This window comes from Bos indicus x Bos taurus, chromosome 12, assembly GCF_003369695.1.
Source record: "Bos indicus x Bos taurus breed Angus x Brahman F1 hybrid chromosome 12, Bos_hybrid_MaternalHap_v2.0, whole genome shotgun sequence".
NCBI classification, from domain to species: Eukaryota; Metazoa; Chordata; class Mammalia; order Artiodactyla; family Bovidae; genus Bos; species Bos indicus x Bos taurus.
In genome coordinates this window covers 16,498,035-16,525,188 of record NC_040087.1, presented here as the reverse complement: position 1 = coordinate 16,525,188, position 27,154 = coordinate 16,498,035, and the positions used below count along the sequence as shown (strand labels likewise).

At 42.1% G+C, this 27,154-nt stretch overlaps 1 protein-coding gene across 5 annotated transcripts in view; it reads right to left on the bottom strand.

The window, feature by feature from the left end:
* Positions 1-5,951: 5,951 nt before the first annotated feature.
* The window catches only part of LRCH1 (leucine rich repeats and calponin homology domain containing 1), a 215,359-nt gene continuing 194,156 nt past the window's right edge, over positions 5,952-27,154 (bottom strand). For 2 of the 5 annotated variants that reach the window (XM_027557224.1, XM_027557225.1), the window contains one exon: positions 6,192-8,490. In XM_027557224.1, coding sequence (XP_027413025.1) covers positions 8,380-8,490 — 111 coding nt within the window. In that variant the 3' untranslated portion in view covers positions 6,192-8,379. Of the gene's footprint in view, positions 8,491-13,714; positions 17,358-27,154 lie in introns of those variants that run through there. The other 3 variants (XM_027557227.1, XM_027557228.1, XM_027557226.1) reach the window with 2 other exon arrangements.

Here is a 27,154-nt window from a genome sequence, read left to right as displayed (position 1 = left end):
CAATAAACTCTTTTCTTACATTAATATATCCATTAAATATAAATGTAAATATATACATCAATATATTTACATTTAACACAATTAAAAATAAATCAACATCTCTACCCTCCACCAAAGAAGTACAAGGAATTAAGAGTATTTGAACTTCCATAATGCCTTCCTGGCTTTTGCAATAACCAGCTGGTACTTTCTTTCCACTGTCCTTTATTTAGCAACCTCCTACTCCAAATCAGACACCAGTGGTCATTGTCCTACGGCCAATGCTTATTCCAATGTGCTTACACAGTTTTATATTTATTTCTCAACCATACTTTTTTAAATTTTAGACCTTTCTTCTCCCTAAAATAATTAATTCAATGAAGGTGAATTGATGGTAATTCATTTTTTGTCTCAAGTTATGAATATTTATTTTCTCTTAGCACTTTAAAGAGGTTACTCACTGCCCATTGGCTTCTGATTGTACTATCAACAAGTCTATATTGTCCATCCAATTGGATTTCTCTTCTTTTTTGTAGGTAAGCTGTCTTCACTTTTAGGATTGTCTTTGTCTTTACTTATCCTGCTTGAAATGCACTATGCTTTCCCCATCTGAGCATTCGAATGCTTTATCAATTCTGGAAGGTTCTCAATCACCATCTTTATATATTGCCTCTCTTATATCTATTCTCTTCTGAATACTAAGAGAATTTTTTTTTAAATGTGGTTAAAAAAAAAAAGTTCAAATAGCCTCCTGACAGTTCAGATCAAGACTTGCCACCAGATAAGTTGCAGAAGAAGCTTTCAGGCTTCAAGTTTCAGAGCTAACTTTGTCACTTCGGATGGTAAACCCAGGCATGGTTGGGTATAATCCCGAGGAATTAGGGTCTTGGTGGTGGAAACCTTCCTTCAGTAAGAAACTGCTTTTTTATCTCTCTGGTATCCTGGAGTGTGACAAATCTGAAAAACTTTAAGTAAACATGCTTCATCTCGGGGTTTCCCACACTGTATCTGTGGTAAAAATTCAAATCTTAAACCTATGGAAGCTGAGAGCTGTAATGACAAAGTCACAGGAGATGATATTTCCCCAGCTACTCTCAGTCAATAATGGCTAGTTTCCTTTGCAGATGGACACATTTTTCCCCCCTATCCTTTCCATGACGAGGCAGCTTTATACAGATCCTAGCTTTGTGCAGAGATTTCACATCCAACTCAGGAATTACCCTTGAATGGGTCCATGTACTTATTTCTATCACAGAAGACCTATTAATAATATCTTTTCTTGGTCATCATCAAGATGGACAAAAGATCCCAGTACAGCCGTGGCTTCACCTTTGTCTTATGACTCTGAGCTCCAGCTCTATGGATTTTCTTATTTTCTTATAATAATCACAGCACTTCAATGTGTATTATTTATTTTTTAAGCATTTCTAGGCATGTTGTTGGAGGAGGTTTTTCTGGGCTGTGCATACTTCAGCTCCCTCCAGCGAGCTTGACTGGGATAATTCTGAAGTGTGAGGTGTTCTACTGTCTGTCTGTCCTCAGTCACTTCAGTCACGTCTGACTCTTTGCCACCCTGTGTACCGTACTGCCAGGCTCCTCTGTCTATAGGATTCTCCAGACAAGAGTATTAGAGTATGTTGCCATGTCCTCCTCCAGGGGATCTTCTCAGGGATTGAACCCGAGTCACTTACATCTCCTGCATTTGCAGGCAGGTTCTTTACCACTAGCGCCACCAGGGAAGGCGGGAGGTGTTCCATACCATTTCTCAAAGCTTCCTCCAGGATTGAGCTGGATTCAGTAGCTCATTGTGGAGCTGCTTTAAGGACGCACCCCCTAGTGGCCACTTTCTAGAAGGCATCCCTAGTGATCACCTCTTTCTCTTTTTTTAAATTTATTTTTAATTGGAGGATAATTGCTTTACACTGTTGTGTGGGTTTCTGCTGTACAGCAACATGAATCAGTTATAAGTATACATATATCCTCTCCCTCTTGCACCTCCCTCCCCTCCCCATCCCCCTGGACTTCCCCATTTTCTTGCAGGCTCCCTTCACCAAAGACCTAAGTGCCCTTACACTTATTTCCAAGTATGTCTGCTTCTTTGGGGCTTCCCTGGTAGCTCAGACAATAAAGCATCTGCCTACAATGCGGGAGACCTGGGTTCAATCCCTGGGTGGGGAAGATCCCCTGGAGAAGGAAATGGCAACCCACTTCCAGTATTCATGCCTGGAAAATCCCACGGACCAAGGAGTCTGGTGGGCTACATACAGTCCATGGGGTCGCAGAGTCGGACACGACTGAGTAACTTCACTTCACTTCACTGCTGCTTCTTTGGGGTGTCCCTGGTAGTTCAGCTGGTAAAGAATCTGCCTGCAATACAGGAGACCCAGGATCGATCCCTAGGTCAGGAAGATCCCCTGTAGAAGAGAATGGCAACCCACTTTAGTATTCTTGCCTGGAGAATTCCATGAACAGACCATGGGGTCACAAAGAGTCAGACACAAGTGAGCAACTTTCACTTTCTGCTTCTTTTAGGTATTGCCTGCCTAATACCAGGTGCTTCTAGGAACTAGACATGCTTCTGGGTGCTTCCAGAGGAAGCCTCTAAAATATCCTGTTATGCCTATTAGAGACCATAGTTTCTTACAGGGAACAATTCTATCCTGGAAAACGCATATGCTCTACCATTAACAAGGGCCGGGGTTGGGGCGGGGGAACCAGCATATAAGGTGGTACTCTGTAAAAATGCATAGGAATATCTCAAGGAAAATATTTTGAAAGTTTAACAGTTCCCTTAAGCTGGGATTACTGGTGACCTTCCCCAACATCTTTATACTTTCCAAACTTTATATGATGAAGATGTATAACTTTGATAAACAGAGAGAAGAATCCCCAAATTTTAAAAAGTCGTAGCAATATTTTATTAAATTGGGAGAGAAAAATGGCAAGGAAAATGGAGATTTGTTCTTAGACCTCATGTCAAAGTGAGGCACGTGTCCCCTCAGTGTGCTTCTCTTATAAATCTTTTTTTCCTATTCTTGTTCTGACCTTAATCTGTCTTAGCTAGCTTTTGCACTGGTCCCAACAGGCTCAGCTTACCAGGTTTTATTTTATAAATATACTTTCTTTTGTATCTCCAAATATCTTAGGTATTGTCGAGAACTTTTTTTTTTAACTCCAGAAACCTCACCTGGGTTAGCTCTGCTGGGAAGTTCTTCTGTACGGTGAGAAGGACATAGGCCTGAGATGGCTGAATTTGACTTTGCCAGGCTCTCTCACCTGCTGTGACCTTGAATGAGTTATCTGAATACTCTGAGTCTCAGCTTCTCCTAGTTAATATGCACTCAAATGATTACATGCAAAGCCATTGCCTCTTGAAAACATTCATGGGAGGTTTGCCAACTCAAGCTTCAGAAATACAGAACTCTTTACTACTGGATCAAGAAAGCAAAGAGCAGAGCTTTTTTGGTTACTTCTCCCTGCAGGTCAGTTTTATACTCTAGGTGTTTCCCAAGTTTCGTGTCTTCTGTCTTCAGTCACCAGGAAAGAATCTGAGTCCTGGAGGAGACTTATTAGTCAATTGTGAATAACGGGGCTGCTCCTGAACCAGGTGGGCAGCGTCAGGTAAGAACCACCAAGGACTGGGCAGTACGGTGGTTAAGGCTCTGCACTCCCGTTGCAGGGGCATGTGTTTGATCCTGGTCGGGAACTAAGATCCTGCATGTCACTTGGGCGAAGCCAAAAAAAAAAAAGAAACACAAAACCCTCACGGTATACAAGGCAAGGTTAGCTCCTAGAAGTATGTGGTATTAGGGGACAACCCTATGGGTGTCTGGGCTTCCCTCATAGCTCAGTTGGTAAAGAATCCGCCTGCAATACAGGAGACCCCAGTTCAATACCTGGGTTATAAAGATCCGCTGGGGAAGGGATAGCCTAACCACTCCAGTCTTCTTGGGCTTCCCTTGTGGCTCAGCTGGTAAAGAATCCACCTGTAGTCCGGGAGACCTGGGTTCAATCCCTGGGTTGGGAAGATCCCCTGGAGAAGGCTACCCACTCCAGTATTCTGGCCTGGAGAATACCATGGACTGTAGATCCCATGGGGTCGCAAAGAGTCAGACACAACTGAGCAACTTTCATTTCACCATGGGTGTCTACTGCAAGTCCTTTCCTTGTTGCATTTTGGTAAGAGATTTTAAGATAATATATGTAAAATTCATTGATTCTTCTAACTGACATCTCTCCAATGCCTACTGCACGATAAGCACTGTACTGGGCAATGGAGAACCAGCAAAGAACCAAATAGACAAGCAGCCGTGTTTTAATAGAGCTTATAGTTCAGAACCTTTACCAACAAAGGTCTCTCTAGTCAAAGCTATGGTTTTTCCAGTGGTCATGTATGGATGTGAGAGTTGGACTATAAAGAAAGCTGAGCGCTGAAGAATTAATGCTTTCAAACTGTGGTGTTGGAGAAGACTCTTGATAGTCTGTTGGACTGCAAGGAAATCCAATCAGTCCACCCTAAAGAAGATCCGTCCTGAATATTCATTGAAAGGACTGATGCTGAAGCTGAACCTCCAATACTTTGGCCACCTGATGTGAAGAACCGACTCACTGGAAAAGCCCCCGATGCTGGGAAAGATTGAAGGCAGGAGGAGAAGGGGACGGCAGAGGATGAGACATTTGGATGGCATCACGGACTCAATGGACATCAGTTTGAGCAAGCTCTGGGAGTTGGTGATGGACAGGGAGGCCTGGCGTGCTGACCACGGGGTCGCAAAGAGTTGGACACGACTGAGCGACTGAACTGAAAGTTCAGAAAAAATTCTGGACTCACAGGAGCCACTCCATAAATTCTGGCCATTTAGGTGGCCCATTAGCATGAGTGTGGGAAGTAGAGAGAGCTCTTTAGAGGGGAATCCTGCCTTACCCACAGACAAAGGGACCTGATCTCTGCTAGCTGACCTCCAGTGGAAGACAGAAGATTAGATAACCAGTCCCACTGGTGTCATTGCTGCCTAATACTCACCCCAGGAGAAACCAGGAAGTGCTCAGATACAGCAGGTGACTAGAATTCAGTCTCTGGGACAGTCCCCAGCTGCGGTCAGTGCCGTGTGGCTGAACTGCGTGGGTGACCCTAATGCAAACATGCCCTGCCAGGCTCCCCCCAGTGCTCCCACTTCCATCCTTCCCCTTGCCCTTCACACATTCCCAGTCATTCCAATAAACTTACAATGCAAAGCATCTGCAAGGCACTGGACTCCTGTAATGTGCAGGAGACCAAGATGGCTACGCTTTGGGTACAGTCGCAGCACTTGCAGTCAAGAGCCTCACAGGCCGGGCATAGCTCTTCCTGACTCGGTAGATACGGTCCCAGCCGTCCCTGCTCAGGCTGGGGTCTCAGCTCTTGTGTGTGGGTTGGGGCAAGAAAGCAGAAATGATCTGTCCCTGTTTTCCCCGGAATCCCTCAAAACAGCTGCTCTTCTCCCAGAGGGAGGCTGGACGTGTGGGGAAAATGGTAACACCGACCTGGACTCGTGGGAGGTGAAATCAGAAGTCACTGAGCTCCCTGAGGGTCGGACTCCTCAGTAGACAGTTGGGAGGGAGGACCAGACCCCAGGATTTCACAGCAAGCGCCACAGAACCTTCAGATTTCCTCACGGACACTTCTGGGGCCACTACCCAAGGGACGAGTGGAGAGGTCTGATGTACACGTGGACTCCAACTGCCCTCCCTCACCAACCCCTCCCAATCATAGCAACTCTGCTTTTGAGTGCTCATGTTCTGTGTGTTCCGGGGGAGATCTTAGTTTGAATAAAAACTGTCCTATCCTATATATGCACATTATTTTTATATTTCACAATACACAACATAAAAACATATACACTAGATGATTGCCACAATCTGTTTCATCAGTGACACTCTACGTATGATTTCTTTTCTGCATCTGATGGGGAAGTCAATCAGAAGATAGTCTGTACAGATTCAAAGTTTTAATGGCTGTTAAGTCATAAAAGGAAGGATATTTGCACTGTGCATATTCTGTCCACTTAGGGCACTGTCGGCCGGCCATGCACATCTTATTGCACGTGTAAGCAATGGACAAAGATCTTGAAGACACCTCAGCCACACAAAGGATTCCATTTTGAAGAAAAAAAAAAAAGCGCATTTTATAAAATATTGAAGCCATTCATATTATACAGCCAACTGCAAGAAAATACTGAAAATTAGTATCAAAAGAAATATTTTAATTCTGAAAAAAAATCTTTCAAAACAAGGATTACAGAGTTTCATATTGCCATATATACATGTTAAAAAAAAATATTTCAGGACCCTGCATTCTCAATGCCCATCAAGGTGCAGCCATCTGAATTCCTATTTCTATCATCAACCTTTGACTGTGGCTAACATTGAATACGCTCTTTGTTCAAAGTGTTTTCTTTTTTTTTACATTGTTATGCTATTTGACAAAACAGGTATTTGTGCAGTACAGGAAAACATTAAAATATATTTTCAATTAGGTTAAAGTGCACAGTACATTTGACAGGAAGTAACTGCTAGCTGCCAATCCAAACGACTGTTTTCAGCATCCCCTCCCCCCTTGCCCAGACAGGAGGGCAGCCCTGGCATTGGCTGGGTAAGTCTGTGTTCAACGCACACTGTCCTCCTGGTCTCTTTGTGTTCACATCTGTCTTACAGCTTGTGGCTGCCGCTGCTCTAAAAACTCAACAATGGCTTTTCACAGAGGCAAAGATGCAGTCAGCATTCACAAGACTTGGAAAGACGAATTCCTGGGAAATCTGTACCTGCAGGGTGAGTGCACACGCTTGTAACTGCCTAAAATAGGCTATGTGTCTGTGAAGTCTTACGTGACTCCCTCAGACCAACACGGATCCCTCTCCTTTGCTGGGTTTTCTCAAGTCATTGTTTTGTTTGAACTTGCTCCCTCCTGGGCCCTTCAGGCTCACAAATACTACTTACTTCACCTTCTCCTGTGCCCACCTTGGCGTGGCATCCATCTGCCCCACCAATTCACTGACTCACGTCTGAGGTTTCACACCAGGCACTGTGAGTCTTACGGTGTTTTATGGGCTACTCTGAAAGCCACCAGCTAAGCTGCAATAAAATAAGCACGTCTACATCTCAGAATTGTTGCCTCTTTTAAAACGGGCAGCTGTGGAAAGTGCTGGTTTCCTGACCTAGGTCCTGTATCTCAAGTTATTTCTTAATCACTTTTCAATGAAGCTGACCTTAAAACACTTTTTGGTTACAGAATCATCTTTTCTCCTCTCCCCTCTCCTACACCACTTCCTTATTACCTACCTTTGGTGCTCGACTTCTACCCAGGTTACAGTGCAAAATTACACGACAAGACACACGAGGCCAACACTCGTCACTTCTTTGTGTTAAAACGTGAATGTTTTGTGCATAGCAAAATAAGTATGAACCCAAAAAAAGAATTGTTCACATTTTTATATTCAAGTTTAATATGTCTTTTTTCCATCACAGCTATTTACAAATAACTTTGGGGTGCTCTCTCGATTTCAGTCAGTTCATTATATCAAGGGACAACAGGGCTGCTGGAATGTAGGAAGCTGGATGGAATGCAGAAATATAAATAAGACCAATGTTCCATAAACCAAAGTGTAAATAATGGCTCCCCAGAAAACAGTTTTTGTCACAGAAGCACCTGTTTTTTTTTGCTTAAATTTTTTTTTGAGTCATATACATCAGAAAACATAACTATGGAGACCTAGAACTACCTGCACACCAAAGAGGATAGAAAATAACTCAATATTTATAATATTAAAATAAAGTGTTTAACCACAAAAAAGCAGTAATAAAATAGTTTCCTAGTTTACAATTTGCATCCAAAGGATGAATAACAACTCACTAATAAATAATATTTATATAAATATTTTGTATGTCGAAAATAGTTTTTTGTTTTTTTAAAGGCAATGGTCTCAAGAAACTTCTTGAAAAATTTGGTGGCGAAAAACCTGATTGAGTTTCATTCCCTCCACCCCCCTCCCCCACGAAATATACAATGTGTTTGGTTTTAATAAAAACAAATGCATCTTGCCGCAAAACGGTTGTGCTCGGTGTTTTGGTAATGGCAGTGGGTGAGCATGGAAGGGAGGAAGGAGGCTGCAGAAGGCATTGATGTGCTGCTCCGCTCTTCACAACCAGCTCCCTCATGGGCTTTAGGTAATTACTTGTCTCACCTTAATGTCGGAGTCAATTACGAAAGGTAGGAAATCTTCTCTCATGTCCTTCCGTCAATTCAACTCGAGTTGGGGAACTGACGAGCAGGGAGTGGGAGGGTGGAGGGGACAGGCGCTGAGAGCAGAGTCCAGGGTCTCTGACTGGAAGAGCGTCTGAGCCGACCAGAGAGAGGAGTCGGTCTCATGTGAACAGAGCCTTCGCTACAGTCACATCTAGCAATGCTTGAACAGTAATGCCCACTTTGACCAGGCCTTTCTCTTCAAGAATGTGATGGGGTAGACACAGTTTTTCCTAAAAGGAAGAAGAACAAAGCATTGATTTTTAGATGACTGGAATCTAAGGATAAAACCTCAAGACACCACTGATAGGAGTTAAGTCAAGCTCTGTTGTCTGCCTATTTGATCACCTCAGACTATGCTTTCTTCCTAGCTTTCAACCATTACAAAGACCTGTTCTGTGTTGGCAAAGAAAACAATGATTTTTTCCACAAGTGAGGGTTGCTCTAGAAAGACTTCCAGTCATCCTGAAATGTGCAAAAGATCTAAACATTAAAAAAAATCCTTGACACTAAATAACTGAGCTACATACAGTTGGAAACCACCCACCAGGAACATATTAGCTTATATTCTTACAAAGCAAAGTTGCAGACAGCCTCTCACACATTTTAAGAGAACTTGAATACTCATTTATACAGACCACACAAGGTTCTACTGACCATAAACCTTTACGAATCTTTTTTTAAACTGGCCATTAGTCTTGAGTTAGTTCATTTTATTTCCCATGATCTCTGGAATGGAGGCATCTTTTCTCAGTTTGCAAACAGCCTTATAAATAAGTAATTTTAACCACAGCCTTTAATAGCCTCCTTTTCAAGACTCTTTTATAAAACCGTCAAAGACACAAATGTCCTGCTACTTTCTCGCGCTGTATTTTTGCTCTTGGGAAATGTCCAGCACATACTATTCAAGAAAGATAATCAAGGCGACTCACTCCCTGTGTGTGGCACCCTGCATGCTCAACTGACGGTTTACAAAAGAGCAAAGACAAAGTAATTTTACACTTCTGTTGTCTGACCCTGGGCTAATACCATACAAGGGAATCTCCTTCCAGAGACTGTCTGCTTGAGAGGGAAATGACTCCACAGCAAACTCTCCCTCTCGTGTACCCGAAGATGGTGTGCTCTCCACAGTCCAGTAACCACTTTTCCCCCAAACTGGAGTATCATTGCATTACAGTGTCGTGTTAGTTTCTGCTGTACAACAGAGAGAATCTGCTGTATGTCTGTGTATATAGCCCCTCCTCCCACCCTCTAGGTCACCACAGAGCACCAAGCTGAGCTCCTCATGCTATACGGCAGACTCTCACTCGCTATTTTACACATGGTAGTGTTTATACGTCAACCCCAATCTCCCAATTCATCCCACTCTTCCCTTCCACGCAGTGTTCACATGTCCCTTCTCTGTGTTTATGTCTCTATTCCTGCCCTGCAATTAATAGGTTCATCTGTACCACTTTTCTGTATTTCACATATATGCATTAATATATGCATATTATTGTTTTTTTCCTTTCTCAGTGGCCACCGTTTTTAAGAAGAGTTGAGATGAAAGCTGCATTAAGCTCCAGGTGGTGGACGCAGTGTTTAACTTGAAGCCAACTGGGGTCACTGGTCAGAACTGCTTCCTTTCACGTGACTCTTGCTGGAGGAACCAGATCTTCCTGTTGCCTCAGTGCAGGAATCTCCATAAGTTATCCCAAGTACAGGCATTCTGCTCTTAAAAAGATCTTTAAAAGACACATGCAAGAACCTGTTCCACAACCTCGAAATGTCTGTAGATTCTAATCTCGCAGTCTTAGCATCCCCCATCCCTCCCACTTCCCCAACTTATAGACTTCAGAGTGTTTCAAACTCTGACTCCGGGCCTTAAGTAATGGCCATTTGTCAATATAAAACAGCTGATTCTTTTAAACACAGTTTGAACAGTTATTTCAAGTGGCTGCTGCTGCTGCTAAGGCACTTCAGTCGTGTCCAACTCTGTGTGACCCCATAGACAGCAGCCCACCAGGCTCCCCCAGCCCTGGGATTCTCCAGGCAAGAACACTGGAGTGGGGTGCCATTTCCTTCTCCAGTGCATGAAAGTGAAAAGTGAAAGGGAAGTAGCTCAGTCGCAACCCCATGGACTGCAGCCCACTAGGCTCCGTCCATGGGATTTTCCAGGCAAGAGTACTGGAGTAGGGTGCCATCGCCTTCTCCATTTCAAGTGGCTGGTGTGTATCAAACAGGATTATCTTGTCATCAATGGTGTGTTCGGTGGAGAGGCAAGCTTATGCTGCTCGCCAACTTAGTAGCCCAATGTCAACTTGAGAAAGAATAGGAGGTTCCGTCCAAGTTATGAACTGGGCCCCAAGCCACAGGGGCTTCCTCCTTGTGCTACAGCCTGAGGTCAGTGTGTACCCAACACCTGTTTGCCATGGCTTGTGAATCTCATTTCATTGCTAAGACTAATACCACAGGGACAGGAATGTATTTTCCTCATTCTTATGGTTTCCACAGAATCCAAGTAGGAAATTATAAATGCCTACTAACTATGGTTAAGCTCCTGGTCCAAGGAATTCCTTGGGGGAAAAAAAGAAATCTTCACTTTATACCAGATGCCAAGAACAATTTGAGATGAATTGAAGTTAAAAAGAAAATCCCCAAACACCCCTTCCAATCAAATATAGGTATGTATTTAATATTTTCTCTGAAAAACAGATGGGGATGAATATGTGATATCAAAATTACAAAAGATAAAAACAATTGATCACCTGGAAGTGTAAAGCTCCTGTGTATCAAAAAACAAACACTCAATTTAAAGATAAACCACCACTCAATTTAAAGATAAACAACTAAAAAAATCAGCTGTATCAAATTACAAAGGGATTATATTGACACATAAGCTCAACAAATCATTGCAAAAAAAACACTAAGAAATCAATAGAGCTCTGAGGAAGGAACATGAATAGAAGTTTAAAAACGAGGGATTTGCCCAAGGCATTTTGAACAAGATATTTTGCATCTTGACCTCAGCGTTCACCTATGTGTAGCAGCAAACATTCTTGAATTCTACAACTAATAGGTGGACAAAGCCTAACCTCTGTATGCAACATGGCTTTGACAGGGCTGTCCTGAGTCCTGCTTGAGCTGTATGTCTCCATCAGTGACTGCCCAGTCCCACCGATTAGTGATGGCTCCAGTGGTCTGCAGAGTTGAGTTTCCAAAATAGAAGTCATGCTTGGGCAGGGCTGGGGCTCCAGGGAAACAGGATGGCAAGATATGAGGCCTTGGCTGCCTGCTGACAGGACACTGGAGTTGTCACATACCAAGGGAGCTCAAAGTCCTCCCACAGAGTTCCAGATTCTCCCTTCCACCCTTGCAGCTGGTGACAAGGAGCAAACAGCATATATAAAAGGTACCCCTTGCATCCTTTCTGGCTTTCTCTTTGCATTTAGACTTCCTAAGAATCCCCGAGGTGTCCTCAGATTACATTATGGGGTTGGAGGTACCTAGGAAGACAAGCATCAGATCATAGAAACCTTATAAAAACAATCAGAAGTTGTAGTTATTCTAGTACAGGACTAGGAGGACATCTCTGATGGGAATTACAACCTGAGGTGCTGGTTGACAGGACGAGTCTGCCAGAAATACGGAGGCGCTTCAGGGGTGGCCAGAGGCCATTTCTGTCACGCAAGTCCTGTCATTGCATATCCCACAGGGAGGGAATCCCTATAGAAGTTGTGATGGGAAGGAACTGCTGTGAATTTACAGCTGGATGGGAAATGATTTTACCTCACCTGTGTAATAAACTTAGAGAGGTGAACATTTACACTGGGTTTAAATGCACAAAAAATCTCCTTGTTAGAGGAGATGAGTGATTTCCATTGAGAAAGTAGTAGTAGACTGCTCTCCTTTGCTGTTTCTTTTTAAAGCACAGAGCAGAATCATAAAGTAGTATCCTGCATACAAAAACTCTGAAGAACTCGTCCTATCCTTTGCATTGTTTCTCCAATCATGAAACAATTATTCACTCTTATCCCTTCACCCATCCCTCTTCTGAGCCACAACAAGTAGGGCTGAAAAAGGCAGGCGAGCCATAAAGATTCAATTCCAACTCTGCAAGCCTTCTGGGGTACCTCCTATAGGTCTGGTCCCAATGCTATAGATTTACGTTGCTTTTTTCCTTTCTTCTTTTTGACAACTCTGAGAGGTATTGGGTTTTTCTGTAATATCATATGGGAAAACCTGAATGAACTTTTTGGCCAATCCAATAAACAGAGTATTCTGTTTTAGAGAGGAGAAAACGGAGATGTAGAGAGCTTAACTTCGCTACAGTCACACAGTAGGTAAAGTAGGATTTGAACTTGTGTCTCATCTTACAGCAGCAGCCCCTTCCACGACATCATGTTGCTTCCTGCGAGGTCCTTGACTGAGAAATGAGTACGTTCCTTCTGTGTCCGGAAGACAGGAAACGGCCCCTGGCCCCTTGGAGTTCTCTCCAGGTAAGTCCCACCAAATTCAGCATCAGGTGGGCATGAGAGAACCCTCAACACAGGAAAGGCGTTAGCTCTGCTGGTTAGCTCACTTAGTTTCCTTTGTAGTGAGGGGCAGACGTCTTGTTCTCGCAGAAAATGCCTCGTGGGAGCAGGCGGATCACTGTCCCTGCCTGACTCTCCTCTTTATCTAGCTTCTTATGCTCCCCAAGAAGCACGCTGCCTCCTGCCAGGCCACCCACTAGACAAAATGAAGTCACCCAGGCAGCACATTTCATGTGGTTCAGTCTGTTGTCTAAAATGCAAAGTCCTGGCCCTAAACTGATTGAACCTTGAAACTGTCTGCATGGGAAAGAGAACTTCAGTTCCTGCTCTGCCACATGAGAACTCAGGGGCTGCTTCCTCCGATGCGAAATACAAATCATGTCAACCTCTTCTAGACCAGGAGAATTTGTCAAATCTTCATTTGGTTCTCTGTTTTCCAGCCCAGCTACTGTCTAGAATATTTGTTTTCTATACATATCTACCCCTTCTCTCACCCTTCTAAACCATACCCCCTTCACCTGGCTATTCCTACACATCGTTAAGGCTTCAGTGTAAACATCATGGTTCTAGAAAGGCTTCAAAGACCACACACTCTCATGAGGGTCAGTCCTGATTGTCCATGTGTTTCACATAGAGAATCTTGTAGCTGACCTATCACAGAAACTTATCCATTGAATTCCTCTTTAATTGTCCACTAAGTCAGCTATATAAGATCCAAAAACCTGTAAGCCAGTCCAGCCCGTGGTCTGTTTTTGTAAATAAAGTTTTATTGAGACACATTTATGAGTCATCCGTGGCAGCTTTCATACTATAGCAGCTGAGCCGGGGAGTCCTAAAGGTAGGTTTTAGCCCACAGAGCCTAAAATATTTACTGGCATTTTGTAGAAAAAGTTTGCCAACTCCTAGTCTAGAATGTAAGTTTTTTTTAAGACAAAATCACATGTCATGGTCACCCTTTTTATTGCCAAGGTGGGGTGCTGCACAAACAATCTTCATTCAATATTTGAAGAATGAATGAATGAACACAATCATAAACAAAATCCAGGGGAAAAGCCACAGAACTGGATCCTGATAGTCTTAAGGAAAAAAGCAAACATTCTATATACCTGATTATTTATTGAGAACTAATTTCAAAATCTGAAGCCGAATTTTAAAAGCCTAACCTCCTGGGACTTCCCTGGTAGTCAGTCCAGTGGTTAATATTTCACTTTTCAGTACAGGGAGTGTGAGTTTGATCCCTGGTAGTCAGTCCAGTGGTTAATATTTCACTTTTCAGTACAGGGAGTGTTGAGTTTGATCCCTGGTGGGGGACCTAAGATCCCACATGCCACGTGGCCCAAAAACCCAAACATAAAACAAAAATAGTATTGCACAAATTCAATACATGTTTTAAAAAACTTAAATCTCCTGAAATAAAATCCCATTAAAATACTTTTCACCTAATCCAGAACCATTTTCAAAATAATAAAATTTTAATTTACTGTCCATTACATTTACCCTGTAGGTAAAACATCCTTTTTCCTTATGATAGAGACCAGCATGGAATTTAGAGACATAACTCTAGCCACCGTACACTAAATTTAATTTCTTACTCACAAATAATTGGCCTTTATTTGTGAGTGCCTTTACTTATCTACTCCGTGATGAAAATCCCACTCAGTGGTCTTGTTTTTGAGTTCTGTGGGGCCTTTTCATCAGCACCGTTTTTAAGTGTTTCTCCCCAAGGGCAGTGAGCTACCTAGGAACCACAAATCCATAAGTAGAACGAACTAATAGAACTCAATGTCACAGATTTCGGAAATCCCGACACTGAGTGGCAAGTTGCCACCGACTGAAGAACTGGAGAAAGAGAAGTTTCTATTTCAAATAGATCTTTCTATTTCAAAAAGAATGTGTAAATAAATACTTGATCATTTTTATCAGGTATTAGAAGGAAATAACTAAAAAAAAAGTCTTTCTTGTGAAAGGAAGATTTAATATGCATATATAAATCACAACTAAATCCCCAACCACCTCTCAGATATCAAGTGGGTTGACCAAGTATCCCTAGTTACATGGCAGTGGCAGGCACCATGCTAGCATGTGAGCTGGTGCGTGGGTACCTGGGGGAGGAACCACGGGGAGGTTTAATAATGTTCTGAATAGAAATGAACAGTAATGGGCAAGAGAGTTCATTCTAAGTTTTGCCTAAAGGGCTAAATTAATTGTGTTCTGCTTGTTACCAGGCTATTTGATGAAAAAAAATACCATCCAACAGATCCCCAGAGGAGCAGCACATTAGGGTACAGATGCATTAATGACACAAGAAATAAAAGTGGATCCAAAAAACTACTCCGGAAGCCAGAACTGAAATAGGAAGGCAGCCAAAGAATGATGTCAGGTCAGCGTTGAAAGTTAAATCTGTTCTCAAGGCATTGTGCTAGTTAGTTTTTATTGACAGCATTGTCTTTCAGATGGCCACCCAGTAAGTCATCTCTCTTCTTCCTCTGTGCCCCCATCCTAATTAAGAAGAAAAAAACCAAATAGCTATGACCATGGAAGGGAAGTCTCAATGCACTGCAGAGCTGGACATAAGTGCTGAGTGTAATTCTGGGGGTGCACAAATTAATGTATTGATGGGCTGATAAAAACTTGGATTTATCACCCAAAATGTATTTATTAACAACTTATGGCTCATGGTGCTCGTTAGACATTGTACAAAGGGATTTTATTGTGTTACAAGTTAATGAGTACAAGACAGCACCCAAGGCAATTCAGTACATCTGCAGGTTACTTATTACACAACTGATGTGAATTAGACAACTCCACACACCCTGTATTTCACCAATCAACACAAAATCAGGAGGGAAAGGCTCAGTTAACTCAAGATATTACCATGTAAAGACTGTCTCCTGTTAGAAAATCTGATCTGATTTACCAACAAAGCATCTTTATAAAATACATTCTTCTAACTATGTAAGTTTTCCACATTCTCAAGTTCCCCTAGATTCATGGAAATGTTCAGAAAAATAAAATTATCTTCTTAGTAGCAATCTATAAATACTGCTTCCATCTGAGTAAATGAGAAATTTATCTTGAGGAAGTGAACTCCATTCTCCCCCTCCACCCAACCTAAGAAAAGATATTTGGCAGCCGGATGTAAATCGAACTGGGGAGTCTGTCTTCACCTTGGAGTAGGGCCTTCTCGTATTATAAAATGACATCCCAAACCACGAATATCTTGGTCTAGATAGGATCACAATGTCCTTTTCTTTAATTATAAACTGATAACATTCTTCTGAAAGCAGATATAATAATTAACATATAATCCTTTAAGTTTATTAAATATAGAAGTAGCTTGCTAATGTCACTGGAAATCAAAGGTTAAATGGAAATTTCAAGTCACTGGAGAAACTACATTCTTCTAAAATAAAAGCAATCTCATTGGCTCCTACCATAGTAACCCAAGCCCCAGGACCAAGAATGTTCCATGACTCATGGCTTTATTTGGAAATAAATACTGTCAAATCCATCACATTCTAGACTTGAAGTTACGATGTGATGTAACGAAAAAAAAAAGCAAAATGACCCATTATATTATTTAAAAATAGAAATCCCTTCTGGAAAATCCTTTCTAAGAGCCTCAGAGTAGACCAAACAAGGAAATAAGTAAAAATATACAGAAAGAGTGGTGGGCAGTGGATCCTCCAGGGGGCGCTCTGACAGTGTGAGCCCCCTTCTCCCCATTGACCCTTCAGCACAGCTCTCATGCAGCAGGGCAGAGGGTCACCCGCCCTGATGCCCTTCACAGCTCCCGCTGCAGGAAGCAGGGAGGAAGCCAAATGGACAGCCAGCAAAGCAGTCATTTTCCAGATGGTAATTTTCAACTTGGTCAACAGTGGTTATTATTAAAGACCAAATTGGACCCCAAATGCTTGCTTTCTGTCTTCTTGGCAAGGTGGCCCCTCTACAGTTCAACTGCCCAATCCTGAATTAGGATTCAACTTCAATACTGACCCAATAGAAAGATTTTCATACGCTAAATCCCCTTTGCTCCTGTTCTGGAAACTTCTGCTCTACCCAGGGCAGCAAAGCTCACTGGGAGAGAGAAGAGGCCCTGCATAGCTGGCACTGCTGCTGGCACTACGTGGACGAGGAAACGAGGTGTGCGTACACCCAGTCCTCACTGTTCCTCAGCAAGTGAAATTATTTAATGGGAACCGCAATCTATAAAGTTTGTGCTTCTGGAAAATCTGATGTATAAACGTTCAGCTTCAAAACTTGAGAGATTACTGAAGAGATGACAGGGATGGAAGTTTGCAAGGCAAAGGCTCAGAGGGAGGAAGGACCCTGTCACAGAGCAGGGGACAGACCAGAGCGTAAGGATGCACATGCAGGCGTTACGGAGGCAGAGCATTCCAGCGGTAAGTGATATAGATCAGCACTATAAAGAGAATATGGACAAGACAGAAGCTTATAAGGTCCCTGGAGCGGAGGGCAGAAGTTGGTTGTGGGGGTTTCTCCCCAAGTGCCAGCAGAGTGTCAACAGTCTTTCGAATGTGACGAAAATCCAACTGCAGGATGTCATACGGAGAGCAGAGGTCAGCCTATTCCAGGGGCAGCCATCAGGACAGAAAGAGACAGTGCATACAATTAAAAATACACAGAACAATGGCTGGAAAGAAGAACACATTTTTACTTACTAGCAAATGGCAAGAGTAACCCCTTATTTCAAGCAGGTAAAAACCGTTTCACCAAAGTTTTTTTTTTTTTAATTAATTACAAAATAAAAGCAGCATTCCCAAAGACTTCTATGCAAATAGGACAAAGAAATTCTTTACCCCCAATCTTGCTAGTGAGGAAGAGAATGTTCTGTAATTTATATGTCCTTCTGGTATTCAAAGAGTTTTAATATTCAAGTGTTCTCATGTGTCAACAATGGCATTAAAATAAGAGCTTTTCACCTGGGACACATTTAGGTCTTCGCCTTACTAAAGGGAAAAATATAAACTTTAAAATTTAAGCCATTATCCTGGTCTATGAAGACTGAATATAAAGTATTTCTCTCTGAAAGGTAATGAATGCACCTAATTTGTTTTTCTTTTAGAATTTTGATAAACTCTGGGCCTTGCTAGGTCTAATTATATCCCTACATGTGCCCCAAAAGTACATTAAATTTCACATTTTTGCTACTGACATAAACCAAAAGTCTAGCAGAGCTTCTTAGATCTGCAGTTAAATAATAGTACATTCCTGCATAGCATTATTATGTAGATTTCTTCACCTCTCAACAGGTATGGTTTGGGCATGGACCTTCAGGTTTTGTCTACGTGAGAGTCACCATGCAAGGAGGCAGAACTCTTCCTTTCTCAACTAAACGCAAAAATTAGGTGCTGAGTCTTGGTTGACCTCTGGATGCCTAATGCTCTCAAGAAAAAAATGGTTTTCTGATACCCTGAATTCCTGACCACAGTTTCAACTTAAAAATTATAATTGATATGTCAGTATAAAACCAAAGTTCTGGTTTTGTTTCCAAATTGAAAAAGAAAATATTTGAAAATATTTGTAATATCTTTCATAAATGCAGCTTTATGTCCAAATTAGGCAAAGCATTTAAATATATATATAATATATATTTTATGATATACTTTGCAACAACATTGCCCTCTGTTTTAGCATCACTGCTAAGCAGAGGCAAATCACAGAGCAACTGAAAGATGATTCTAAAAGACTATGTCTTTCTCATATATTCTGAAGTTAGCTTGATGCCCCCTGGTAAGGAGGCAAACTCAGTGTAAATGGGTTGAATAAGATTATAAACCTCCCAATCTTAATTTATGAAGGTAGAGATACTCTTAACAAAAGACATTTAAGGGAATTAACAAATCATGTTATATCTATTCAGATCATGCATCTTTTCTCAGTGCATTAGGAGGAATCAAGTGAACACTGCTATTTTCTCAAGAATTAAAACAGCTACTGTGTGTGTGTTACTTGCTCAGTCATGTCTGACTCTTTGCAACCCCATGGACTGTAGCTCGCCAGGCTCCTTTGTCCACGGGATTCTCCAGGCAAGAACACTGGAGTGGGTTGCCATTCCCTACTCCAGGGGATCTTCCTGACCCAGGGATTGAACCCAGGTCTCCCGCAATGCAGGCAGATTCTTTACCATCTGAACCACCAGGCTACTAATAGAATGTATTTCACTAGGACAGTGATGGACTCAAGAATTAACAGATGGGGAAACATCTAGGAGAAGTAGCTTCCTATTGCAATAACAATTTTCTATTGCAACGTTGTGCTTAATCAGTGAACTCTGAACAAAATGAACATAAGACAGAAGGCATATGCACACTGAAATGTGATTGTCACAAAAGGGGTATTTCCATGGGTAAAAGCAGTATATATCTCCAGTATGTATTTCAATACATTTCCCAGAACCCTATGGAAAATGTCTGGTCTGCTTTCCTGCAACTCCATCAAAGAACTCAGATTGTCTATGGTTTCCAGTGTATTTATCCAACAGTACACTTCTCACATGGGTAGGCAACACAGACCATTCTTCTCATTCTGGAAATAATTTTCATGATGCCACAGATTCTGGGTTTTATTTAGATTACGGTGGATAGAACTGTTTTTAGCCAGTCCATGGCGGGTGGTTTAAATTAAATCACAATCTCTGAAGAAAAAGGCATGGGTCTAAGATTGGCTGACAGGCAAAATCATAATGGGTGGAGTACGGGCACCTCTGCTTCCACCCCAGTTACACAGCTCACAGCCATCAAGTCAGCCCCTCAAGGATGCCGTGACGGGAACCAGGGCTGAAACTGCCAGGAGAACCTGGGGGTTTTCTGATCCTTGTGCTTCCCCAATTTCAGTCTTAATAAGAAGGACTTACAGATTATGCTTTATTTTTTCTTATAATTAAAATCAGAAAACACTACAAGAGAAGGAAATTTTAAAAGGCCAAACTTCACCATATATTTACAGAGCACTAGTAATTATTGCAAGGTGTTTGAAAAACATAGTTAATATACTTAAGAGTCCCCAGAGGCAAGTGCAAATTCTAATTTCCGTTATAGTGAACAGAAATCACCATTACTAGAGGTTAACTGGTTCTGATACAAGGCAACATGTGTGTGGCTAAAATTACTATTAAAGATTAACTCAGGTTCCCCCAAATACTACAGATACAAATAGATATATAGATGGATCTGGCAAAAGGTTTAATTTACAGGCATTCTGAGTGTAATAGACTAAATTCTAAGAAATTTAGAATATACTGTTTATTTACATTTAATTTTAAAGGCAGTATACTTATTAATACAAAGTATTTTTAGCACAGGAACGCTGATGGTTATTCTGAAAATTTAAAGTCTTAGTTGACAAGGTATTATTTGGCAGAGTGAATTAGGAAAAGGTTTCCAGAGTTTCCCCCAGATATGATAACTAATCACCAATTTTATGCACTTAGAGAGTAACTCTAATATTGGTATGATAATTTATCTGGAAATGTAATTTTAAGCTTTTGGAATAAAATATTTATTTTTAACCATGTATATCTGAAAGGCTGTCAGAGCACTGACTAGACTTTGTTCTGCCACCAGGAGACACCCAGTGGGAGAGGATTCTTACTTGAACGGTGATAAACACCTACTAATTATTAAGGGATGACTGGTTTTCCAAGCTAGAGATTAGCTCTATTTAATAAATTATGAATTTAAAAACTGATTTTAATATAATCAGGTGTATAATCAGGGACCTGGACCTCTGGTTATCCAACCTCAGAGATAATCAATGCAAATACAAACATAAATCTTGTAATAATCTCACCACCCCTTAAAAGTGTTTATTAGTTAGGATTTAAATTGACACTAAAGTCATTGATTTGGGGAAGAAAAGAGGCATTGGGCTCAAAGAGGCAAAGGAACTCATAACCTCCTATTTTAAGATTAAAACAAACAAAAAAGGTAGCTTCAATATATAAAATGTGTTTCAATTAAAATTTTCTGATCAGTTTTATATGTATAGTGTCCTAAACCCTCAAAAACGGGTGTAAAGTAGGAAAGGTTTTACAATTATTTTCAAAAATAATACCTCATATAAAAGAAAAAAAATACAAATATGAAAGGTACTGACAAGAAGATTCAATCATAATTCCATTTGTATCAACACAGTCATCGTTAGCTTCTCAGTGCATTTTAGGATTTTATTTTTAACTCATCTGGCTGATGCAGAGGATGGACACCAAGTGACTTGCCTTGTGGACATGGAATGAAAACATTCCCCTCCCACAGGCCAGCAAGGACCCCTCTCTGCCTGCCTGGGCAGCACAGAGGCCCTGTACAGTACATGGAGTTGCTGCCCTAATCCTCTTGCCTGTTTTCTACCTGGAGTTAGTAATGAATAGGAAGGGCTAGGCAGTTAGAAAACGAGGTGCATTTAATTCCAAGTTCCTTCTTCCTCTAAAGAGAACCAGGTCTGTTAAATGAAGGACCTTGGTCCACAAAGAGGTTGGAGGCCAAGGTTTCTCATTTAAATTGGAGAGACAGAGAACAAGGTGTCCATTCTCAACAGGACCAAGGGTTCCCTCCTCAGACAGAAACCTGGGTAACTCCTCTCAGAAGAAGACCAGGGCAATCCCCTCGGAAAATTTGGTGACTTCTCACAAGAAAGACCAGGGAGTCTCACCTTGGACAGACACCTGACAGAGACCTGTTCTTTCCCAGGAGAGAACAGGGTGTCTCCCCTCAGACTGAGACTTGAGCTATTTCTCTCGGAAAAAGAACAGGGCATCTCCTTTCAGTCAGAGATCTGAGTGTCTTGACCCAGAGAAAGAGTGAGTCTTCTTTGCTCAGAAATGTGAGTGACTTCTCTCAGAAAAAGATCAGGGCTTCGCCCCCCAAACAGAATCCTGAGCAACTTCTCCCAGAGAAAGACCAGGGTGTCTCCACTCTGTCAGAGACCCAAGCACTCCTTCAATTAAAAAAAAAAAAACAAAAAACAGGACATCTCCACTCAGAGACACCTGAGAGACTTCTCTCAGAGAAAGACCAGGGCATCTCCCCTCATACAGTGAGTTGGGCGACTTCTCCTAGGAATGGCCAGGGCTTTTCCCCTTGTCAGAGACCCAAGCAGCTTGTCCCAGAGAAAGACCAGGATGTCTCCCCTCAGTCAGAGACCTGAGAGACTTCTCGGAGAAAGACCAGGGCATCTCCCCTCAGACAGTGAGTTGGGCGACCTCTCCCAGGTATGACCAGGGTTTTTCCAATTGTCAGAGACCCAAGCAGTTTCTCCCAGAGAAAGCCCACCAGGGTGTCTCCCCTCAGTTAGAGACCTGGGAGACTTCTCCCAGAGAAAAACTAGGGCATCTCCCCTCAGTCAGAGACCTGAGGGACTTCTCCCAGGGAAAGACCAGGGTGTCTCCCCTCAGAGACCTGAGGGACTCTTTCCAGAAAAAAAAAAAGCAGGGCATCTCCCTTCATGAAGAGATCTGGGTGACTTCTCTCAGAGAAAAACCAGGGCATCTCCCCTGGACAGAGAGTTGGGTGACTTCTCCCAGGAATGACCAGGGAGCCTCCCCTCAGAGACCTAAGCAACTTCTCCCAGAGAAAAACCAGGATGTCTCCACTCAGAGAGAAGCCTGAGTGACTCCTTCCAGGAATCACCAGGGTTTGTCCTAAGGGATTTCTCCCAGAGAAAGACCAGGGCAGTTTCCCTCAGAAACCCAAGCACTCCTTCCATAAAAAAAGCCAGGGTGACTCCACTCACAGAGACACCTGAGCAACTTCTCCCGGAGAAAGACCAGGGCTTCTCCCCTCAGAGACCTGAGTGACTTTTCCCAGAGAAAGACCAAGGCTTCTCCCCTCAGTCTGAGACCTGAGCAACTTCTCCCAGGAAAGACCAGAGCTTCTCTGTTTAATCAGAGACCTAAGTGACTCCTTTCAGAGAAAAAACCAGGGCATCTCCCCTCAGACAGAGAGCTGGGCAACTTCTCCCAGAGAAAGACCAGGCTGTCCCCCTCAGAGAGAGACCCACGTGATTTCTACCAGAGAAAGACCAGGACGCTTCTCCCCTCAGACAGAGACCTAAGTGACTTCTCTCAGAGAAAAACCAGTGTGACTCCCCTCAGACAATGAGTTGGGAGACTTCTCCTAGAGAAAGACCAGGGTGTCTCCCCTCAGAGAGAGACCTAAGTGACTTCTCTCAGAGAAATACCAGGACATCTCTCCTCATAGGGAGACCTGGGCAATTTCTCCCAGAGAAAAACTAGGGTGTCTCCCCTCAGACAGAGACCTGAGCAACTTCTTTAGGAAAGACTAGGGCGCCTCTCCTCAGAGACCTGAGTGACTTCTCCCAGAGAAAGACCTGGCACCTCCCCTCAGAGACCTGAGTGACATCTCCCACAGAAAATCCACGCCATCTCCTCTCAGTCAGAGTCCTAGGCAACATCCTCCAGAGAAAAGACCAAGGCATCTCCCCACAGAGACCTGGGTAGCTTTTCCCAGAGAAAGGCCAGGGTGTCTCCCCCTCAGACTTCTCCCAGGAAAGACCAGAGCATCTCCCCTTATTCAGAGACTTAAGTGACCTTTCTCAGAGAAAGACCACAGTTTCTCTCTCAGACACAGACATGGGTGCTTCCCAGCAGGCTGAGAGACTAGGGCAATATCTTTCAGAAAAAGACAAGGCTGTTTCCCTCAGACAAAGAGACCACGGGATCTCTCTCCAGATAAAGATTTTAGTGTTTCCCTCTCCACAACCCCCACCCCCCAAAAAAATCAAGGTGAAACATTCCCTGGTAAGAAAAAAAATATTTTCTAGTATTTTTGATGCTTCACAAATGAGAGATTTCTCTTGACCTGAGACTAATAGGAGTCCTAAAACAGCCCTAAGTTTGGATAAACTTGAGAACCCTCCAGTAGCCAACTGTGAATTCTCCACATCAAGGTCAGAGACCAGGAATGACCAAGATGACTCAGAAAAGGCAAAGAAAGCCTCAATATGTTCACAAAATGCCTCATGACCCGGAGGCTTAATTGAAGTCAGATTTTTGGTGATTGAAACTATATTCTGAAGAACTTGGAAGCCCACCAAGGGTATGCCTGTGTTCAAGATCAAGTTAACACTTGCACCAGAGGTCAGAGACAGCACACAGTCTGACTGGCATCAACATTACTGGTGTCTTTGGGACGGAGCCAGCAAAATCTCCCAATTCCCAGATTTCCATGAGGTAATTTTCCTGCAGCTGAGCAGCTGATGGTGGAAAGCAACTGGAACAATTCTGAAATCATGTGGCTGCAGAGCATCCATGGATTATTGGCTAAAAGAAACCTTAAGGGTTCAGTGATTTTCAAACTATAATTAGCAATAGAACACTTGTCCCCCAAAGGAAGTCTTAACTGGAAAGTCAGTATATGCCACAGGCAAGGGAGAAACTGCTGTAGCTGAAGCAAGGCGGCAGTTACGATCTGTAACCTCCCCATGTGGCTTTCCTCGCCTCCTGGGTGGGGCCTTGGAAAGATCCAGGGCTCTGGAGAATGTGGCTTAATCTATCGCTTAAGTCCAACACCTGCAGTCTGCAGAGCAGGGGAACTCCATCAAAGAGACCCTCCATGTATGCCAGAAAGAAGGCAGGCGCTTGAAGCTTTTGAACCCGACAGATCTGGGTTCAAAAGCCAGCTCTGCTGCCTCCCAGCTGCAAATGTGAGGTTAGGAAATTGTGTAACCTCTCTGGACCTCATTTTCTTCATTGTATGGTAATAAAATACTTCTAATCCTCAACAGTGAGCATTCAAGAAGAGGAGGCAGGTGTAAGAAGTTCTCAGCGAATGGCTTTAATGGCTCTAGGCTGCCACAGGCTCGCCTCCGGGCACATAACCAGTTAACGACACAGGTGCGGCTAATTTATCCTAAACCCCTCGTGTCCCTCACTCTGCTCACAGATCCTCTGCACTCACCCTCACGCCCTGCCTTCCAGGTGCTGTCCCTTTAGTTGGGGAATTGGCCCCAAACAAAAGAAAACAAAATCAAAAACAAAAACCTAAGGCACAGGGAAGCAGGAAGAGAAGTGACCCAGGCTGAAATAACTACCTGAAGAAATATTAACTCTGCCACCAGGAAAGAAACTTGCCAGGGAGGGACATTTCCAATTTGTTTTTAAGGATCTTTCCTTGGCATTCTCATTAGCAAACCTCTACCTCATCCCAGAATCCCTCAGAGACGGCAAATATGCCAGGTGTAACCCTAATAGAATTTCTCCAGAACTCCAACACCAACTACTTTCTGTGATGTCAACTCCTATCATTGGCATCAATTGTGCCAAATCCTAACTGTGCCCTAGACTCGGAAACGTATAGGTCCAGCCTTATCCAAACGTCACAAATAACAGACGTCTAGAGTCACCATACACATCTACTACATACTCTAGCCTTCTGCAGAGATACTAGGCTCACGCTGTCTGCAATTCTGAAGGCAGCCAATTTGAAGAAGCCACATTTATAGGTAAGCCACTCCACTGAACACACAATAAAATGCTTCATGAACCTTGACCAACCCTGAGGCAGATACTTGGGACTGTGGTCCCTGGAGACTTCGAAAGAAAATATAATAAACTATAACAAGTGGAACAGTTTAAAAATTGCTTTCTTCCCACTGTATTGCTTTATGTGCAATAGTTTTAACTTCTCAGCAACCACATTCCACCCAGATGAACCTAATAAAAGTGAATAAGCTGCCGACCCTGACTCTGGTTTGTAGTTTCAAACTGTAATTCTATTACAAAGGGCAACAAACTCGGGCTAGAGCATAGCTGTGGCTTTTCAGTCTCTACAGGATGGTTTATCATTGCCAATTAGATATTTAGCTTAAAAAATACAGAATTCCCAATCTTTGTGACTTCTGGGTATGTTTATGTGGATAAGTTATGAATGGAGAAGAGAGGACAAGCTTGCACATTAGGAGGAATTCATTAAGCTACTGGGCAATCAGTGAATATTTTCTTACCCAAGTATTAAGTTTGAAATCAAAAAGAAAACGTAATGTTAAAGGTCCTCTGCTCTTAAGTACCGGCCTTTTAAAATACCTGATTGCCAGGGGAAATTTCTGCAACTAGATTCGGGATATAACTTCCTTTTCACTATAAATCATGAACTGCAGTGTGCCACATACACACTGCAATTCATCAAATATCTTAAATAGTGGAAGAAGGATCCTTATCTAAGTGGGAAGGAGTCATTCCAACCCTCCCCCAACTTAGTATCATATTACTAGATGAAAACATTTCCTTATTTCCAATAATTTATTCCTCATTCATTCCAAGAGATGAAAACATGTTCCTTTATGTGTACAGAAGATCTGCCAATTGCCCTCCAATTGGCAATTTCTGGTTTCCATCAGAATATTCCTCCCTCCCTTTAACATATCTTATTAAAGAAGTACAACTGCTAGCCAGCCAATAGACTTTTGCTAGTAGCAATGACCTTAATGTATTATTACTCCAGTTACAAGTAAAATGCTGTTCAATTATCCATCAGGATGGATATAGATAGATGTATACACAATCACATACACACATATACCATGTGAACTTGAAAATCATCTCAAATCTTAAAAAAATAATTTCAAAAATAGCCTTAATGATGCATTTCTTACTAAGCATAGTTAAGTGAAATGCTGGCAAAAAAAGACGATTTACTCCTTGCAGTTCAATCATCTCAGGAATTATCAGTTGCCTGTTAGTGCTAGCGGCATAATTCAGAAATTATGATAAAATTTTCTCTGCATTTTGATGCTAATTTAATTTCCTTTTCCTCACTTTAAAAGGAAACCATAATTATCAACCTTTACTCACAATAAATAGTTAAGGGCATTCCCATTTCATTTTGTATCACTGTAAGCCAAGAAAACGCTGATGAGTTTTAAAATATCACAGGGAATTAGGTGATAACTCATCAGTGCTTTTGAGTACAGACACGAATAATTTACAGTCTGAAACTTGGTATGATAATTTTGATTCACACATGGGAAATCTTATTAACCCATGATGGAATCAAATGATTAAAAGAGGTACATGTATGAGAATTTCACAAACATTTGTAGCCAGGAATGTATGTGCAATAGTAAAATATACACATACAATATGGACACACAGATTAACACTGCTGAAAGACATCTGGATAGATCATAAAGGCATTTAGTACATTATATAAAGATTATACTCTTTTACAAAATGAATTTGCAAGGTTCTTTTAATTGATACAGTTTTGATTTAAAGATGCTTTAAAATTTTTCCCTTTTTCCTCACATAAGATTAGAAGCCCACTGCTAACCCTCACCTTCAAACCTCACCAAGTTGAAAAATAGGAAGGAATAAAGGGAGGAAAAGGGAAAAAACCCTAATTCCAAT